Raw genomic sequence first — 20,180 nt, 5'->3', positions numbered from 1 at the left:
CCAGCCCACCGGTGCCTTACAGCCCAACCCATTCATCACAGTGATTTAAAGAGCATCAATTTGATTAATCATTTAAATCAGCAAGCAGGAAGCCTTAGCTCCATCATTGATTTTTTATCTCTGTTGCATTTGTGCTTTTTACCTTTCATTATTAAAGAAAAGCTCACTCCGCTGGATGGTGTAGCCATCTAGCTTCGGTGGCTCGCAGGCGGGCATGGCCTTTGCTCTGAATTTGATAATTCTCCTTTGATAACCAGGAGGACATGCTGTGCTTATCCCATTTATTTTAGAAATAACTCACATGTATTGAGATAGGCTGTTTTTTGTAGATTTGTTATGTTACAGCGAATGCCAGCTATTCCTAGTGATAACTTTTTTCCTTGGCATGTGTGTCAATCTGCGTTGAGATAAAAAGTGGAATTTAATTTGAAATATATAAACCCCGCATCTTTATTATTTATCAGTTAATTTCAGCAACCTTGAATGTGAACACAACCATAACAGGAGAAAAAGACTGTAAAAATGGTAACTGATATATGAAACAGCAGAGTATATTTTTGCGGTGAGTGAATTACAGATTGCTGCTGCTCAGGAGGAGCCAGATTTTTTAGCAGTGTGATAGTGCAGATAGATGGGTGCCTGCCCCACGGGGGTGATTTGGGCTATTTTATTAAGAGTTATGTCTCTGCATCTCTGGAGCCTAAACACCGTTGAGAATCCAGCCCCACATCCTTCAGGAATTTAATCCTGTCTGGTTTGTACTCGGGGCAGAAATCATGCTTTCCTATGTTTGCAATGGGCATTGGGTTTCTCACTTTCAAATGATGAGTTCTAAGTGAGGGACTTAGTATCTCGGCATCTGTCCGAAGGCGAAAGCAGCCAAGGCAGAGTCTCCTCTGCACGCCAGGAATTCGGAGAAACTCAGGGAAGGATGAGTACAAGTTGTAGCTCCACTGGAAGAAAGAAAAATGTCAGCAGCCCTGCTAGTGGCTCTGATGGGGCTCCAGGTCCTGCCTTCCCCTGCAGCTGCCTGCCCGCTACTGTGGGGCGGCTGGTCTCACCTCTGGATACACAGTCTCTGGGCAGAGGCAGACAGGCAGGCGAGCTGTGTGCAGGGCGGGCATGCTCCATTCCCCCAGGGTGGGATTGTCATAACCACCGCTTTTTGGATCTGTGGGTGTTGACAGCTCTGTCTGTGCCACCAATAGCGGCTGCAGCATGTGCTGGTGTGACACACTTTAAACCCAGGCTGACCTCCAAAGAGAGAGGCTCCTTGCCCGTGCTGCTCCTGTTAAACTCCTTGAGCAAGTGTAATTGGAGGATGTCTCAGTGATCCAGTGTATCATTTTCTTTCCCCCTTATTGAAGTGATTTTAGTAGGCTGTGGGTAGTAAATACATTCAACCTGAAGCAGGATGAATGAAACCCATTTTAAAGCGCATAGTGCGCTCTCTCGCCATGTCTGGGGTGCTGGTCTGTGGGTGAAGTGCCTGAGCATCCTGGCACCCTGGGAAGAAAGCAAACACTCTGGGTGCCTGGGGACCGAGCAAAGGGCTGCCACGGCTGCCAGCATCCCTGCGGTGTGATGCCCACAACGAACCTCGCCTGCTTCTTGCAGCAGGAGGAGGTTTGAAGAGGGCTATCGCACCTGGAGCATCTCTTTCTTCTGCTGTGAGGACAGGGCACCTTTTCCCTTCCTCCCCGCGGTCCTGGACTCCTTCGTGTGTCCTCCCTCCCCTAACCAGCTCTCCTCGCCCTTGTTTCAGGGCTGCCTGAGGATGTGTCGCACCTCGACCCGGCCATCATCTTGGGGGTGCCGGGAACCCGCCTCACCGTCCCCGTGCCACCCTGCCGGGCTCCGGACCTGACGCCTCCGTGCCCTCCTCTGGCAGGATGGCCCAGGCAGGGGGACCCGTCCGCTTCCACCCCAAGGAGGGCTGTGCTGCCTCACCCCCACCATTTACCCACGGGGTGGACCGGAGGCCCTGGCTGGCAGGGGGGAGCCCTGAAGCCGGGAGGCACAGCCCCCCGCGCTGCCTCACCCCCAACCTCAATGCCGGCCGCCTCCACCTCCTGCGCAAGGGCCTGGCCCCCGATGCCCGCCGTTGCCCCCTCGGCCTCTACAACAGCACCGGCTCCTTGGCCCGCAAGCCGGTGGAGGTGGCTCCCTTCGGCAACGGGAGCTGCCCGGGCGCGGGGCGCCTGACGGCCCCCAGCACCCCACGGCGGGGTCGGCCCAGCCCGGTGCTCTCCTCCCTGGGCAGCCGTAGCCCGCTGGTGGCAGCGGCCCCGGAGGGACACAGCTCTGTCGTCACCTTCCGCTTCATCGAGAAGGCCAGCGTGCAGACCCTGGGCAGCCTGCCACCCCCCCAACCCTGCTGGGAGAATGGCCCCCGCAGCCTCAGCCGCAGCCTGGAGCTTGGTGGGGATGCGGGGTCCCCCCAGCCCCAGCCCCTGCCCCTGCCCCAGGAGCGGCTCCTGCGCACGCTGAAGCTGGAGGCCTCCGTGTCCGACCCGCTCCTGGCCAGTGGCAGGACCCCGGGAGGGACATGTCCCTGCGGGAAGGATCCCTGTGCCCTTGATGCCGACTGCCTCTGCCGCTCCCTCATCAATGGGCTGCCAGAGGACTTCCCTGCCTTCACCAGAAGCCCCCTGAAGCCAGAACCCCGACCCCAGGTATGTGCCGGGGTGTCCCACACCGGGCATGGGCTCTGCCCCAGAGTCCGTTGCCCACTCACCACTCTCCCCTCTGCAGGGCAGCGCCTGGCCATACCCCCGGCAGAGCTCAGCCCATGCCCAGCGCATTGCCAGGGCCAAATGGGAATTCTTCTACGGCTCCTCGGACACCCCAAAGACAGGTAAGAATTTGCGGGGGGGTGCCCTCGGCTGGACTGACCTCTCCTTTGCAAGTCTGAATCTCTGCTGGGACTCCCTCTGGGGCTGCCCATCACTTGGGATTTGGTGCCCACCGGACAGCCGAGATCCTCCCCCCAAGACTGGCCAGTTTATGTCCACCTGGGGCCAGATGCTGCACGCATCAACCTCCCCACAGAGTCCCCTGTGGCTGTGCAAAGCCTTGTGCCAAGTGGGTGATGTAGAGCCCTGACCCCTGGCAGCCCCCGGCTGCCTCTGCAGAAGGGCTTTGGTGTTCGGATGGGGGCTCAGGGATGGCTGCGGGTGCACTAGCACTGACAGCACCCTGTCTCTGCCTCTCTCACCCTTTTTCCTTCTGGCTCCCCCTCTCTGTTCCCCTGTGCCCGTCACACGTGTGACCCCACTCTTGGTGTGGGTGTGGGGGTGTGTGTGTGTGTGATGCTGCAGGAGCGTCTCCCCAGCGCTCCCTGGCGCAGCTCCCCACGGCTCTGAGTGCTCGGGGCTCCCTTGCAGGCTCCTCTGCCCCTGACTCCGCTCCCCTGGCCAAGCCCCCCCAGAAGCCTGTCCGCCTGCTGCCCACGGAGCCGCCAGGGTTGGTGCCCGAGCACAGCCTGAGCCACGTGGAGGTGGAGATAGAGATGTCTCCTCCGGGCAGCCAGAAGCCTGGCTCCTGCGAGACTGGGATTATAAGAAGGACAGTGAAGTACTCTGAGACTGACCTGGACACCGTGCCGCTGAGGTGCTATCGCGAAACCAACATCGACGACATACTGGCTGAGAAGGAGGAGGTGGATTCGGCGATTGAGAGCCAGAAGGACAGTGAGAGCAATCCAAGCTTCGGGGGCACACCGGGCAGGAGGAACAGCACACCGGAGGAGGCCCCCGCCCTGGGCACCAGCTTCCCGAAGGATGGGCTGCGGGATGGGGACATGGATGACGACGATGAGGTGTTTGAGGCTACGAGGAAGGAGAACAGGGAAAGGTGAGGCTCTGTGCATGGGGGCAAAAAGCTCCTCTCGCCCTTCTTATTGTCCCCTGCATGGCAAAACAGGCTCTGCCGAAAGAGTGTCTGAGCCAAAAATCCCAGTGGCTCCCTGCGTGCTGTGAGTGGGGGTCAGACGGAGTCCTGGATCGCCCCGCTGGGATTGGGACTGGGTCTGAGACTGGGAGGGGGCCCTCACCGCCCTACGGAAAGAGGACGGCAGCACAGGTGATGCAGCCTTGGGCGCTGCACTGTGGGCCTCACTCCCCCGGGGTGAGCCCTGCAGCTCAGGTCGCTCGGCTGAGCAGAGGCCTCCCGGCGCGAGTCCCGCTGGGTTAATTACATCCTGCCCTGGTGCTGCTGGGTGTTGGGGTGATGGTGTCAGGGCACCTGAGCCCAGGCCGTGCCCTGGAGCTGCTGTGTGCTGGCAGGCGCTGCCGGGCTGCCCTCCCCTCTGCAGACGGCTCTGCTTTGGCGCCGGGAGCGGTCCCTTTTGCTTGGCCTCAGTAGGTATTTGCCGTGTTTGGGAAAGAGTGGGGGATGTGTTGGGCTGGAAAAAGCCTTTTGTTGCCTTTTGTGTCATTTTTCACTTGTGTGGCAAAACACCCTGTGCTGGGAGGCTGACGGAACGGGTGGCACCATGGTTATCGTTCAGTTGCCCACCCGTGGGCAGCTAAAGGCCATCCGAGCTGCCATCTGCCCTGTGTCAGGCACTGGCAATTAGGACCTATGGGAGATGGCATTTTGGCCTGGTGGCACGAGCCTCTGCCCATGGAGTGTCCTCTGGAGTGGTGGTTTGACCATGAGAAGTGACAGGCATCATCCACCTACCCCAGGAGGCATCAGGAGGGGACGGAGCTCCAGAGCACTGTGTGGGACAGCCGCCTGGAGAGGAAAGGCCCTGGCAGGGAGCGGGAGATGCCTGTGCAGGCAGCAGCAGCAGCCAAGGGCAATTCCTGATGTGTATTGGCAAAGAGTCTTGGGTGAGATGAGGGGGCTCAGCACCATCAGCAAGTGCTCCACAGGAGTGGGGAGAGGTCTCGCCTGGGAATCGCAAAGCCAGGGCGATGCCTGGGATGCTGCGTTGCAGCATGCACTCACCTAGCTGTGCAAAAGGCAGGCAGGGAGCATTTAAGTGGAAGAAAAGGAAAAGGGAGGTTTGATGTTGGCGGTGGGAAAAGGTAATGAAAATATAACCCCCAGTGGTACCCCTGCACTGGGAAGGAAAAGCACAAAGGTGCTGGGCTGATGAGGAGGGAAGTTGTGCGTCTCGAGGGGAGCCGTCGCATCTCTAGTGGAGGGGATGGATACATCTCTCCCTGCCACCCTGTCTGTCCTCAAAAACTTTGGGTTCTAGAGAAAAGTTGAAAATAAGTCATTTTTAATATTTTTTTTCCAAATTAATAGTGATGGAAGTTTTGAGTAAGATATAAAATTATTATCACTGCAAGCAAGTTCTTCAAGTTACTGTAACAATTATCTTGCACAGTGATATTTTATTTCCAAATATGTACTAGGCCACTACAAGTCGTCTGAGCTGTAAGCCTAGACCTGCTTTTTGCCCTCTGAGACACCTTACTGTAGCTCCCCAGACAGCTCTGAAAGCTTGGATGCGTCCTTAAATGCATTGCTGCCCCTAAAGGCAGTGCTCCCAGTATAATTACCAATGTGTATATAGGGGCGTCATGTTCATTTTACGTGGCTTCTTTGTGGGCCAGTGGGTTTTTTTGCTTTGTGGGCCCCTGAATATTCCCCAGGTAGGTGCAGACCCTGCAGGCAGCATCTTGAAAATCCCGAAGCTCAAACCGTGAGCTTGCTTAGTCCCTGCATTACGGCCCTGGTTTTTTGCTTACGCACTGTTTCTGTGCTCTGCAGCTGCAGTCCTCCTCCCTGTTTATCAGTCGCTAGTATTGATGTTTTCTACTTCAAGCTTTCTGCTTTGCCTGCTCACAGGAGGGTGATGCTGGGGTGATTAAGAAGCCCCCCGGGCTCCCTAAAGCCAGCACCATTCTGCTGCTGCAGGAGCTGCTGTACCCCAGGCCTGTCCCGGTAGCTGGGAAGGACCAGCCCTACAAAATTACTGAAGCACCTTTGGATGCTGATTTGCAGCATTTAGATATGTAAATCCCTTTGAAAATCTAGCCTTAAGGATTTAGCGCCCTCTGCGAGGGAGATTTTGGCTTGATACTATCTTGTTGTCCTTCATATTCTGGCCAAAGGGCATCTTCTTTGGTGATTTACCCTCCCCAAATAAGACCGTGCTAACAGCTAAAAAAATCCAACACCAAATCAAATGAGACATGGAAAGCAACAGAAGAAACGGTGTCTTCTTCCAGCAAATCCGCTCCCTGAATATATTTAGAGTCAGATCTACTGACTGTAATGACTAGTCTAAGCATTTACTGTCTTTATTCCCGTTAGTCCTGGAGAGCCGAGACCTGTCAGTGAGAGCAGGCTCAATTCCCTTCCTCCTCGAGCATCAGCAGACGTGCTGGCTAAGCTGGAGGCAGGGCCCAGCTTGGCCCGCAGCATGGGTGCCTTGGGCTGATAAGAGAGAAGAGGCTTTGCTGGGGGTTGCCCCACTCCCCCGAGAGCATGGAGGGCTGGCGGGAGGCAGAGACGCCTTTTCTCCCTGCAAGCAGAGCGGTCTTGCCTGGAAAATCCCTTGGATCTGCTACCCGGGGAGCCTTTCCAGAGGCTTTGTGCTTGCTGCTTGGTGGCGAGAAAATAGCTGCAGGGCAAGTCTTGTTGGGGATTAAAAAAATGGTTATGGCCCTGATTTCATCAAACGCTTAAGCATGTGCTTAACCTGCCTCAGTAGCCACGAGCTTCTGATGTGTTGTGCTGAGGCTGAGCCTCTGTCCCAGAGCCCAATGTGGCCACAGAGCCGCAGCTTGGGGTGATGCTCCTGTATCCCGCAGGCTCGGGCTGGAGAGGGGATTCTCGGGGTGACGCCGGCAGGCACCTGCCAATGAGCTGGGGAAGGCGCCTGCAGCTTGTGGGGGAGGACTGGCAACAGCGTGACCCCCAGCGTGATGGCGTGGATGTGGCAGGGGAGTGTGGGCAGCTGGGAGGGGAGACTGCAGCGCCTGTGGTCAGTACCTGTGGCTGAGCATGGGTTGGAGTTAGGGCACTGAGCCCTAAGAGCAGGCAGCTGCCAGGCTGGAGGAGATGTGTGAAGGGACCTGGAGGGAGTGCAAGGAGATGCTGGGGCTGGTCTGTACAAGAGCTTTGTTCAGAGAGGAGTAAAGTGAGGTGCTGCTGGGTGGTGCTGTACGGCCTCACCTTCTTCGGGCTGACCTGGGACCCCTGCACAATGCCTGCCGTGCCTGTGCAGGCAGGAGGAGTGGGGCATGGCTGGGGCAGTCAGGAGTGTGGAGGGTCACAGAAACATTGGGCAGAGAGACAAAACTGTTGAGGGCCTAAGGAGAGAGATTTTCCCCTCTTCTCGCCCCCGTTGGGGACAGCACAGCTCTGCAGCACCAGGCAGGGAGAATGGGGTAGGCCCCTTCCCCTCCATCAGCCATCAGATGCAGCTGCTGAAGCCCAGTTGCCCAGACCCCCGTGGTCCCTGTGGGCAGACCTTCGCCTGAAGTGCTGCTGGCTTTGCCACTAACATGCAATGCAGCGTGGCCATTGGCTCCCAGGATCCGCTTCTCCTCCATACCCACCTCTCTCAAGGAAGGCTCACTGCCTCTCCCACCCCAGCTCAAGGCTGGAAACCTGTTTGCTTCCCCATTGCCTGTCACCCTTCTGTCACCCTTGCGCAGATGTTCGATTACAGCCTCTGTGTCTCCTCCCTCCTCTGCTCTTCCCAGCTGTGTTTGTCTGGCTTGGTGACAGTGCAGTGACCCTTCCTGGGGGACCGGAGCAGGCACGGGGGGCTGGGCAGCACAGCGGCGGCTGATGAAGCATCTAGGTCCAAGCAGGAGTGGTGTGTGCAGGCAGCATTGTGCCCATGCTGCTGCAACTGGATCCTTCTGGAGCTGAACGGCTTTGCGCTTGATATTTTGGGGTGGAGAGATTACTTCCAGAGCTTGGATGGTGTGGACAAAACCAGCTGTGTTTTCTTCTGTGGCTTGGTGGCAATACACTTGGTCACAAGAATGACCCCAGCTCCCTCTCCTGGGAACAAGGTCCCTTCCATCTGGTGGCATTGTCATCCCCAGCACAACCCATCACCCTCCTTATGGATTCGAGGCGCAAAACAAAGTCAGCGGCGTTAGCTTGGTTTAGTAGCACACAACTGGGTGGTGAGGACAGTGAATGCATGTTAACATCTATAAAGCTCATCTGCAAGATGTTAAAGAGGTCTATTTTGCCTTGCCCTCACCAGAAAGCCACCCCAGAGGTGCCTGCTCCTTGGGCTCCTATGGGAATGGTAAGAGCATCGAGCGGTGCTGCACAGCCAGGGAAATGCTGGTGGATGGGCGAGAGCAGCCTCCACCCTGCCTTGCTTACCTGCATCTGGCTTTGCTGCGCTCCCCTTGAAGCCAGCCGGCACTCTGGGGGAGTCAAGCTGCCAGCACTTGGCCTGCTGAAGTAATCAGGGTGAGATTTTTGAGTGGTATGTGAAGGCTAATGAATGAAAATCATTTGGCGGTTGTAACAGCAACGCATCTTCTGAGCCCTTTGTACGAAGCTGTTTGTTCATAACAAATGTTATGACAAGCTGGAGCAGTTCCTTTCCTTTAATCAGAGGAGAGAGTGGCATAACAAGTTCTTTTCTGCTGCTTTAATAAAATGATAGCAGCTTATGAGTAAAGTAGGCTTTTAGGGCTGTGTTCATGTTTGTACAGCTGAAGCATTGATGTTCCCTGGGTTGGAAGTGTGCTTGTTGTCACGTGCTCAGACGGATGGGCAGGCTGCACTTCACCTCATTTACAGGACAAAACACTCAGGGCTTTAGGGTTTAGAAACTCCTGTGTTGGACTGGACCCAGACCTGCATTGGAGACAGGCTGGGCCTTCCTATGGGGCTGATCCCTGACAAGGTGATGAGCCAGGACCAAGCCTGGCCTGTAGGACATGGGCCAGCTCAGGTCCCTGAGCCCAGAGCTGGGTGTGAGGCTCCCTCCGTACTGCCTGGGGAAACCTGGGGCTCAGCACTGCCTTGTGCTTGGTTCCAAATGTCTCCTGGGACTCAGCATTGCCTTGTGCCGGGTCCCAGACATCTCCTGGGACCAGCCAGCAGACCTTGCAGGTGGGTATTGGTCATGCTCTGAGTGTGGTGCTCAGCGACCATGGTGCTGCATTCATGGAGGAAGGTGTTGTGCTGTCCTGAGCAGCTTCAGGAGGAGCCTTCTGGGTGCCGGGAGCTCTGAAGGCTCATGGAAAATTCAGCCACTTCCAGATTTGGTTGGAAATGGAGCTGAACCACATCCTGCTTCTGGTTCTTGAGCCCTTTATTGGATCTAAACTCAAGTCGAGTGACTGGGAGCAGTAGCCATCTCATAAGCTTCTTATGAGGATGAGCCACTAAAGGAACAAAAGTCTGTGGTGCATTAAAGGAGAAGCATATGTCTGGAGTGAGGCCAGCCCAGTCCCTCTTCCCATGATGTCCTGGGGAGGCAAGGCATTTCCTTGGAGGTCTACAGATGTTCAGAGGAGATTTCTGCCCTCCCCAGTTTCCTTCTGAAGCAGCGCATGGGCTTTTGTTTCAGGGCTTTGATCCCTTGCTCCTCAGTGACCAGTTCTTCTCTCTTTCCCTCTAGGATCATGGACCGAGACATGCAGGGTATGCTCAAGTCTCCAGTGCCCTTCCTCCTTGGGCACAGCCTCTCCAAGGATGGCATGGACTCTTTCAGCAAGCATTTTGAGAGCATCATGGAGTCCCATCGAGCCAAAGGCACATCTTACACCAGCCTGGACTCCATTGACGTCCTCTCCTCCCCAGCCCGCACCCATGGGACCGTTTTCACTTTTGACCTCCCAACCCTCACCCCAGAAATACAGGGACAGATCCGAGACAGCGCCAAGCTGATCGAGGAGAACTTTGCTCCTCTGGCTCACTTGGAGCCAGACTCTGGGACCAGTTCAGCCACAGATGCCCCCTGGACTGAGAGGGAGGAGGAGCGGGGGAGACGAAGGAAGGGTGCTCGGCACAGCCCTTGCCACTCAGAGGACAGCTTTGGTACTCCCTTGGCCTCCTCCAACATGAGGTGAGTGACCAAAGTTGCTTGGGCCACCAAAGCTCAGTGTGGAGTCTAACAGTGTGTGGTGTGTTTTGCAGCCAGAGCCTAACCTGTGTTTCTGGGGAAGAGGGGAAGGGTCAGGACTGGGTGTGCTGGATTTTCTGTGAAGTGACCGATGAGGCCAGTGATCACAATGGTGTTGTGGTGGGCATGTAGTGGGAGCACTTCTCCTTTTTCATCTTTGTCAGCTTTGTTGATGTTGGAGGGCTGTGAGGTTTCCTCCAGCCTAGCAAGCAGGGAGTCCCAGGACTTCAATCCCATGGTGGCTCCTGTTGCAGAGCAGTCCAGCATCCATGGTGGCTGTGGACAGAGGCCAGTCAGAAGTCGAATACCAGTAGAAATATGAGTACCCTCCCTCCTGGAGGCCAAGACTTCCTGATACTGCTGCATCCCTTACCATCCAAGTAGCAGCCTCCTGTTTCTTGACGGCAAGAGTCCCATGGTCTTGTACCTATTGTCCTGGCCTCCTGAACCTCCTCAGCCTTGTGCATGTTGGGAGATGGAGGGCAGAGATGAGCACAGCCCACCAGAGGCTTCCTGTACATTGCTCCGTGCCTGCCTGCATCCAGGCTCAGGATGGCTGCCCCATGCCTTGGAAGATCTCTGGTGGAGAGGGCTGGGGGAGCTCAGCCCCACCACTTCTAACCTGTCCCTATGTGAGACCACGTCCAGGCTGAAACACTACCTTCCTGCACTCCTCCCCTTTCCAGAAAGGTCTTGGACTGAGGCACTTGTGACGTGGCAGGTGGGCAGGCAGCGTCTTTTCCCTTTACCAGGGTACATTCATCTGGAGTGTGGTCAGGTCTGGTCTGGATGTCAGGTTGGTCTAGTGGTTCAGCAGCAGAGCTGGCGGCTCTTGGAGAACTTGGTATCTCGGTCATGCCAGCACTGACCTTCCTGTTTGCATTGCCTCCCTGCAAGGTCTCTCTGCCCTTCTGTGCAATGCCAGAGCTTCCTGAATCCCTCATCCACTTTCTAGGCTTTGGTCTTTTCCACACGAAAATTTTGGGGGTTTGGTCTTTTCCAGACCAAACCTATGTCACTTCTGGTTGCAACCTGTGCCATCCTTGTAGGCTCAGCTTGGGATGGCCAGGTGGGGATCTGACCTCTGTGTCCTCTTTGGTGTCTGCAGTCCAGAGAGGAGAGTGGAGTATCACATCTGCTCTGTGGTCCCTGGATCACTCCAAGGGCATTTTGGGACAGAGAGATGCCAGGTTAGGCCTTCCCTTTCTTTGGGACACTGAAGCCAGGGACATGGCTCTGTGCCACCATGGCACAGAGGCCACAGAGGCCAGGCAAGGTTTGTGCAGTAAAACTGATGATGTCTGAGAGGCACAAGGCAGCAAAGGGTGGCAGTATCCAGCCATGATCAGTGCTCTCTGCAGAAAGAATTGGCTTCCTATTCCTCTGCGAAGGCAAGGGACTGAAACAGAGCACCCTGGAGAAAACGAGAGGACAGTGTCTGACTTATCGACCACAGGGTGCCATTGTACCACAGCAACACCACCACAGGGGCACATGGAGGTGTGAGGGTGCAGCTGGCAGCAGCAATGAGGTGGCTTAATAGAGGTTTTTCCTCACCGGTTTATAGTCAGTGGAGCGCAGAGCGTGCCGGCAGTGCCAAGGATGCTGCGGCACGGTGCTCCCCTCCTAGCTCAGGTTTCAGAGCAGCACTGGGCTGTGGCACAGGCCATGGAGGAGCGTTGTGTCCCTCCCCAAACTGCCCTGGATCATTGCTGAGCCCACCTTTGCTGAGCCTCTTGTCTTCTCTTCTCCTCTTCCAGCCCTCGCAAGCAGGAGTACCTCTGCTTTTGTGGTGGGAAACCCAGCTGCAGTCCTCACTGCACTCCCTGGCCTGGGGACCCTGAGGCGTGGGCTTTCCATAGCACCATAAGCACCAGCCTTGCCTTCTGTTAACACGCAGACGGAGTCCCAAGCAACTATCTTTCCCCATTTAGAAACGATTCCCTTAATTATCAGTAGGTCCCTGCACAGCTCTTCTCTTAGTCCCATTCAGGCCCTGTTTCTTGCCCATCTCCTGGGCTGCATCTGACATTCAGACCCGCCATGCTACCCCACAGCAGGTGAGCAGGTGCCCTGGCTCCAGCAGTGACCTGAAGTGGAGGCTGCAGAAAAGATGGTGAGAAAAGAGGCATGGGGGAGCAGGGCCCTGCTGCAGGCTCCCGGCAGGCAGCAGTCCGGCTCTCTGCTCCCTGGCATGGAGCAAGCTTCCCCTCACCGCCCCCGTGGGCAGTGGCAGACAGGGAGGCAGGTGTGGTTGAGATCTGCTGTCTTGTGCAGTGGAGAGGAGTGGAGATTGGGACTGGGAGCAGGAACTAGACTGGGAAGCAGGGAAGGCATGGGGTACCAGGGGCTGAGACAGCCCATCATCTGCAAGGTCAGTCTTCAGGAGGCAGGGCTTTCCGGCAAGGGAGAGTGGCAAGAAGTTTCCTCTTTCCCCATGCCTAGTGCTACCAACTTTCTAGATTCTGAGTGGACCATGAAGCTGAAGGCCATGAAGCTTCTAGACCATGAAGCTGAAGCTTCCCAAGTAGTTTGAGGAAGAAGTAGCTGGGCTGATTCCGCAAAGGTTCCCATGAGCTGGAACCAGTGTCTCCTGGTACCTGGCAGGGCTGATCTGCTCAAGCAGGGAGTATACTTGTGACGCTCCCACTAAGGGGTATTTAACGGAAATTGCTGGGGAAAGGAGCTAAGGAACCTCTGCAGCCATTGTAGTACAACATCACCTGTGCCAGTGGGGCCAGAGTGGGGCATTCAGCACTGCCCACAGTCACAAGCAATCCAGACAGACTGCCACCAGCTCAGTTGGACTGGGGACCCCGGGCAGGGGGGGCTCTGTGGTGGAGGCTGTGCTTTACACTGGCTGTCAGTCTCAAGATTGGCAGAGGTGACGTCAGGCTGCAGGGCTTTGGCGTGAGGGGTGACTGGTGACAAATGCCAGCAGGTCTAGGGCTGTGTGTGCTGCCCTGCAGCCATCCCCCTTGTGCCACCAAAACCTTTGGCGTTTATTGTTGCAATGGTTGGGGTCAGGGTCTGGGCTGGGCATGGCCCTGCAGCCTGTGACTTTCCATCTCTGTCGGTGGCAGGGATGGCCAAGCTGGTGATGTCACCTCCGTTGCTGGGGAGATGCGGTGTCCCCCACGGCCAGTGGCCTTGGTTCATGCAGCCTTGCAGCTCACACCAAGGCTCTGGTGTCCCTTGGCACGCGATAGTGTGAGACTTTTATCTTGACATTGTACGTGGGGAGTGTGCCTAAGTGCAGACCCAGCAAGGCCTCCCCGGGCGGGCGCTGGGATGCCTGAGCCTTCTCTGGTGGCCTTGGTTGAAAGGGAGGCAGCAGTGGCTGAACAGCAAGGGTCCAAGTGTGGGACCCCCTCCCTGCCTCTCCACAGCGGGACACCCCATGGTGGCAGCCCCAGTGTGGGGCAGAGGCTTGGTGAGTAGGTTATCGCCCCATCTGGGTGGGAAGTGAAGGTGTGCAGGTCGCCTGCTCTTGCTGGGCAGAGGGCTGCAGTTAAAGCAGTCCGTCCCCGCGGCTGTGATGGTGACCCGCAGAGCGTGTGTGTGGGCAGAGCCCTCCAGGGCTGGGGGTGTCCCTCCGGGGCTGGCGGGGCTGGCCGGGGGCAGACGTGGTGCTGGCGAGATGGCGAGGTGGGAGCCGGGGCAGCCCTGGGGACTGCAGGGAGGTCGGCTCCTGCGGTGGCAGCCAGACTTTGGCAACTGCAGGTCCGAATCGCCGGGCTTTGCCACGCTGTCGGGTGCGAGCGGGCGCCCGGAACGCCGCCCCGCTTGCCGCAGTCCCATACACCGGCAGCCCGGGGCTGCCGGCCCCGCAGGCAGGCGCTGCGGGTTGCGGGGCGTCAGCCCCAGGGGGATGTAAATGGGCAAATTGCACCTCCCTGGGGGTGCAAGCCCCCTGAAATCCAGCCGCCCAATTCCCCTTGCCCGTCCCACTCCTCCGGAGCCAGCCTCGGCCCCGGGCACAGCCGTGCCGGTCCCTGAGGAGTGCCCGCGGAGGGAGGGGACGTGACTCGCCGCCCTCGCAAGGGGCGAGCGAGGCAGGCTCTGCCGGGACCCGAACCGGCCGGATCGCCCGAGGTGGGACAGAAAGAAGGGCGGGCAGGAAAAGCAGCAGCAGCAAAGGCCGCGGGGGGTGGGGGGGGCTGCAAACCGCCTGGTGAAAAGGGCCAGATACCACGGTGAGGGGCAGCACGCCCGGAGCCTCGCTAGAGGGAGAGCTCAGCCCTGGAGCTGCGGCTGCGTGGGAGGACCGGGGAGCCCGTAGGGCTGGCAGCCGCCCCAGGGGAGTCGAACCTTCTTCCCTGCCAGATCGCGGCTGCTAGCGTGTGCTGGAGCGCCGGGGCCCTGCCAATAAGCTCCGCTGTGTTTCTTTATAAGGTCCCTTTTGTTACTGCAGCAGTCGGTGAGCCGGTGCCCCTCCCTTTCCCGAGGCCAGCGCAGGTCTCTCAGCTGGCCTGAGCTCCCAGTTGGCACTGGGCAAACTGGTGAGATGATGCCCTGAGGGCTGTGCCCAGTTTTGGGCCCCGCGGGGTGGATTTGGGGTGTGATGTGGGAGGTTGGGGGTGAGGGCTGAGCAGAGGAAGGAGAGGAGAGCAAGGAGGAAAGGATGGGGTGGGAGCACAGGAGGGGGACAAGGCTAGGGCGCAGGATGAAGACGTCGCGCCACAAACATTGGCACAGCAAGAAATAGGGCACAAGCTGGGGGGGGGGGGGGGGGGGGATTTTCCCCCAAGTATTTCCGTGTTGAGCTATGAAGGGCAGCAGGAGCTGGGACACAGGACACATCAGCCCTCCATGGCATGGAGGATGGGGGCAGCAGACAGGGTCCCAGGGCTGGCAGGGCTGCCCACCAAGGCACAGGCAACGGCACATCCCTGTGGGATGCAGCCCCTTGTGTCAGGTGTTAATTCCAGCCCCCAGGTCTGACCCAGAGCCCCTAGGCTGGGCTTTGCCCAAGGGTCCAAGAGATCGAGGTTTCCCTGTGCTGACCCCATGGCATCTGTGTCTCTGAAGGAGAAGAAAACCCTCCATCCAGCAGGTGAGTAACTGGATTTTAAGGCTCTCAGCTGGCTCCAGAAATTTTTTGGTGGGATTGCAGAGTTGGCCCCTGTCCTCTGCAGGAGCGATTATGCGCCCCACAAGAGGGGCTGGGGGGATGGGGTGATGGAGGACAGGCAGGCATCTCTGGAGAGGGCTGGTGCTGCAGGGGAGGCTCTGGAAGTCTGCAGATAAACAAGACTGAGGGGCACAGCTGCCCAAAGTTCAGTTCTACCTGGATCTGGTAGCAGTAACGCTGGTGGGTGCTGCTGTGGCTGGGTGATTTGAGGACCAGGTTGGACTCCAGAGCTGCCAGAAAGTAGGACCAGCCCCGCCTGTGGTTGGAGGCTGGCCTGGCTGACCTTCAAGTGTCCTCCCAGCCCTAACTTCAATTCTGTGAGGAATGAACCAGCACAGATCTTGGCTGTCATGAATCAAAGTCACTCCGCTGAGACCGATGGAGGGAGCTGCGTTTATTTAGCTCATCTAAAGATCCGGTCTGGTACATTCTTAGCAGCAATATTAGGCAGGCTGGGCTCGCTTGGCGGAGGCATTGGGCATCTAGCCATGCATGCGGGGCATCGGGAATCGAGGGCAGAGTGCTGCTCTGCTCTATGCACGTGTCCCTCACAGACTTGGACCAGGCTCCCTGGCTGTCCTGTCATGATGCAGGATGCAAACCAGCCTCCCATGGGGACCAAGTGGTGCTTGGATTGTGGTTGGAGGTTTTGAGTTTCCTACAGCAGGTGTCTCACCTGGAAATGTGTCAGGCAGGCCCTGGACAACCCAGGAGCTCAGCTGAGCACCCCCAGCTGAAACCAATGACCACCCAGCCCAGCCTGTCCCCAGGGATGTCTCTCCTTCCCCGCTCCTGGGGAGCAGGGCATTGGTGCAGTAAGGGTCCCACCATGCAGAGGCAGTGTGGGAAGGGTCCCTCTATGCAGATACATCCCTGCTGGCAGCCAGGAGCTGGAGGTCAGCCCTCTGGGACAGGCTTTGCTGAGCTAGTACCTTATTGCTAACCCACATCCAGGAGAGAAGATTTGCTCCTGGTTCATGGAGAGAACATGGTGCAAAGTGAACCTGCTTTGTGGTGGCAAGGTAGGGAAGAGGGTGTCAGGGCCCCTGCAGTGACACACTGCACTGCAGCCAGGGAAGTTGCTGCGGTCTGTCCTGCTGGGCTCCAGGCAGTCAGCCAGAGGAGGAATATTGGGATGAGACAAGGATCCAGCTCCAGGAAAGGAGTGTTTAGCTCCTAGAAGGAACATTTGGGCTCTGGAGAAGCATCTGGCCCTGGAGAAGGAGTGTCTGTGGTGTGGTGGCCCCGAGTAGGGCTGTGGTCCTGCAGCAGCTCCCCAGGGCTGGGAGCACAATGCGGTCCTCATGCTGAGCTGGAGTGGGAGGTGGTTGGTGAAGACCCTCTGTCCCAGGGCAAGCCCTGAGCTCGATCACATGCCTTCCTTGCAGAGACCCCCAGAAGTGCCTCGCTGCTGCTGACAGAGGTGCTGGGGACCTGGGCTCTCTGGCGAACACCTCTGAGGTGACATGGGGACCTGTGCTCCCAGTGACATTGGGGGCAGCAGTGGCTGTCCTAGGTGGGCAGTGGGGATGACTCATTTCAGGCATGCTGAGGCTACTTGCACAATACCAACTTTAATCTTTATTCCTCAAGTGTGGGCCAGCTCTTGGGTTGAAAATGTAACTAATGTAAAAAATATTATCTCAGTGTTTCTTCAAGCCAAACTGAAATGTCACTTTAGAAAGTTCACTAAAAAAAACTACCCTGAGACATTAGCTCATTGGCAAGAAAATTAGCATCACCTCAGTTGCCTCAGACATGGACACAGCTCTTTGCGCTGTTCTCCATTTGCTTGAGGATTGGGTCTTGGTTTTCTCTCTTTAAGCTGCACATTCTCCAGGTCAGCTGGGGCTTTGAGTGGTGACAGATGGGTGCCACGAATGGGGCCCTCCCAGCCTATCAAGGCTGATGGTCCATATTTAACAGCATGAGAGTGACTTGAGTATTGGAAGAAAACACATTTCATGGCATGGCTGGGTAGTGCCTCATCCTGAGAGCAAGGTTATGCTTTACTGGTGTAAAACCCCAACTCAGTATGGAGACTTGGTGAGGGAGGGGACAGTAGATCCCCCTCGTAGAGCTGCTTTGAGACCCCGGCTGTGATCCCTGCCTGCCCATTGCAAGAAGCATGGCAAGAATTGCAGCCACAGGTTGGGAGCCTGCAGATGTTGAAGGGCAAGAGAGGTTTTGTAAATGGCCCCATGCCTGGATGCTCAGCACTAGGTAGGCTGAGGACCACAGACTGGGAAGAGAGGTCACAGGAGGAGACTCAGAGCTCTAGGTTTGCCCCTGGAGGCTCCAGGAACTGGCCATGTGAGGGAGGACAACCTCTCAGGCAGGACAGGCAAGGTCCAGAAGGGTATTGGGAGTTTTTAGTGGCGGTGGTTGAGAATGAAAAGGTCTTCAGAGGGTGACTCAGCAGCCCCTTGCTCTGGAGGTGCAGTTGGAGCATAGGGAGTGGTGGAGGGGTGGCTTTGAGTTTTGTAGCTCAGCCTGTGGCTGGAAAAGCAGCCTTGGAGCCACTGGGCTGGGAAGGGAACAATGCCTGTACCCTGTGATAGCAGATAGAGTTTTAGCAAAAAATACAGTCACCACAACCCATGACTGGCAGGTGCCAGTTGCTGGGATGAATTCATCTCCTCTGCTGCTGGGAAGCAAAGAGCCTGTGAGCACTGTCCTTGGCTGAGGGCACAGTGGCTGGAGCTGCACAAGGAGCTGAAGCGAGGCTGAGGTGTGTGCCCAGCACTGGCCCAGCAGCACCCAGCCTGTCCTGCTGTCGGGCGCTCCCCAGGGCAGCTTTGGCCCTGCCAGACAGTACAGGCACAGCTGGCACAGCTGGAGAGCAGTGGGCACCAGGGCCCATGCCAGCAGCACCTTTGGATGCAGCCACCCTATTTTGGGAGGAGAAGATGTTTTAGGCAGGTGGGAGGGATTCCCAGGGGATGGGGTGTGCTGGGGTGTGCTGGTGATGCAGACGGTGGTGCTGGAAGCCTCCTGCCCAATGCAGCTCCCCAGAGCACGCAGACTCAGAGCTGGTGAGCTCCTAGTGACCTTGTGCCCCCTTTTGTGGCTGCTCCCACCAGGGTGGCATGGGGTGACGGACAGGCTCCCTGGGGAGGGCTGGTGCCAAATGGGCATGGATCTGCCCTGGGCCACCCATCCAGGTCTTATGACAATCACTGCCCGGCACTGCCAAGCTCAGTGGTGGAGTGAGCCAAGTGCATCTCCCCAGGGACTTGCAGGGTGTCAGAGCCACTTTCACCAGGGAAGTGTCTGGCCCACAGGTTTGAGCACAGAGCAGCTTCCCCCACTGCACACTGGCTGGAGGTGCTGGGAGGGTGGGAGGAAGGCACCCACGAGCCCCCCTGAGGCATGGGACAGCCTATCAGTGCTGCACAGGGCTCCCCTGGGATGGGCAGCGCTGAGCAGCAAGGAGGCTTGCCCTTCGTGGAAGAAGCAGAGCCTCAAGGAGATTGGCCTGGGTAATTGGCTCAGGAGAGCAGGCCTCTTCAAAGTCAATTAGAGACTTTTAAAAATAAATCAGACTGGAACATTGCGAGGGCTGCCAGAAAATTTGGGAGAGGTCAGAGTTGCTTAACGTTCGTTGTTGATTAGATTCAACCAGCTTTTTGGTTGGGATAACTTCTGTACCGCTGAGTCAGACTGCTTCAGGGGCTAAGCCAAGAGTGTCTCCTAATGTGGCCATTTAAGGCATGGTGGGCTGAGAGCTGATGGGCAGCCTGAAGAAGACAGTACACCCCATTGTGAGCTGGGAGGCTGGGGGGGCAGTTCATTCGTCTTCACCCTCTCTGCCTCAATTTTCCCTTATGTGAAGTGCTTTGAAGTCAGTGGGTGGGAAAAAGTGAGTGAAGAAATTCTAGTCGTTTTGTCTTGGGCAGAAACTACGTTCGAGAGCAGCACAAGGAGTTTGTCCAGGTTAAAAAATTAGTGCGGATCTGTAGGACAGCATGTGATGTGCGTATGTTTCTGCTCCAAGTCTCTGCTACAGCTGAGCTTGGCAAAGCCTGAGCCCACACATGCAGTTTCACAGGCTCAGGGTGGGGGACTTTGGAGCAGTAGTCCTGCCTCTCCACATCCAGTTTGGACATGGGTTTGGGTGCCCTGGTCCAGTCATCAGTCACTGGAGCTGTCCTGTCACCCCACCTCTCCTCCAGCTGCATCCCCAAACCTTTCCTTAGCTCCCAGACCTGACCTCGGACTGTCTCTAACCAGTGTTGTTCATCCTGGGTCCCAGCAGTGAGTAGCTGGTCTCTGAAGCAGGGTGAGGAACCTGCATTTCCCGAGAAGCTGAACAAGGAGAGGATCTGTAGGCAGGCTAACGTGAAGTGTCCCTTCCCATTGCAGTGACCACCCCCTGGGCCAGTTGGTTTCAGACTCGGACTCAGAGATGGACAGCGTGGAGCAGCTGGCCCTGGGTAGCACGGACACCCTCTCCAATGGGCACAAGGCTGACCTGGAGGCCGCCAAACGCCTGGCCAAGAGGCTCTACAACCTGGATGGCTTTAAAAAAGCAGATGTGGCCCGCCACTTGGGGAAGAAGTACGTGTGGGTATTCGCAAGGAACGTTCTGTTCTGCAAGGGGCCCACCTGCATGTGAGGTGCACCCACAGCTGCTGCCTTGTGGGGCACCAGGCTGGCAGGGCATAGCTGGCAGGACCCCAAAGCCCACTCCCTGTGACTGGTATATCTGTACCAGGTGTTCCCTCTAAAGGTCTTAAAACCTAGGAGACGTCCAGGTTTTGGTACCTTCCTACCATGACTGCATCTTGGATGCTTCAGTAAGGTGTTGGGGCAGGGGGACGGCTAGCTGACCTCTTGCGGGCCCTTCCAGCTCTAGCTTCTCCGGTTTCTCTTACATGCCCAGTATTCCCATTGGATCTGTGCATGACTCCTCTGAGTTTCATGGGAGTGTGGGGTGTCTCTGTCCTTGGCATGCTTCCCACACCCCTGGGG

General features: G+C 57.0%; 1 protein-coding gene across 5 annotated transcripts in view; it reads left to right on the top strand.

Annotated features, from left to right (window-relative positions):
• Nucleotides 1-20,180, top strand: part of PSD (pleckstrin and Sec7 domain containing) — a 48,329-nt gene that overhangs the window by 11,002 nt on the left and 17,147 nt on the right. For 2 of the 5 annotated variants that reach the window (XM_052798615.1, XM_052798614.1), the window contains 5 exons: nt 1,766-2,675; nt 2,755-2,857; nt 3,321-3,855; nt 9,569-10,015; nt 19,572-19,772. In XM_052798615.1, the coding sequence (XP_052654575.1) occupies nt 1,893-2,675; nt 2,755-2,857; nt 3,321-3,855; nt 9,569-10,015; nt 19,572-19,772 (2,069 nt within the window). In that variant the 5' untranslated portion in view covers nt 1,766-1,892. The remainder of the gene's footprint in view (nt 1-1,765; nt 2,676-2,754; nt 2,858-3,320; nt 3,856-9,568; nt 10,016-19,571; nt 19,773-20,180) is intronic. The other 3 variants (XM_052798618.1, XM_052798617.1, XM_052798616.1) reach the window with 3 other exon arrangements.

Source organism: Harpia harpyja, chromosome 10 (genome assembly GCF_026419915.1).
Source record: "Harpia harpyja isolate bHarHar1 chromosome 10, bHarHar1 primary haplotype, whole genome shotgun sequence".
Lineage (NCBI taxonomy): Eukaryota > Metazoa > Chordata > Aves > Accipitriformes > Accipitridae > Harpia > Harpia harpyja.
This window is presented reverse-complemented; position numbering and strand designations above follow the sequence as displayed.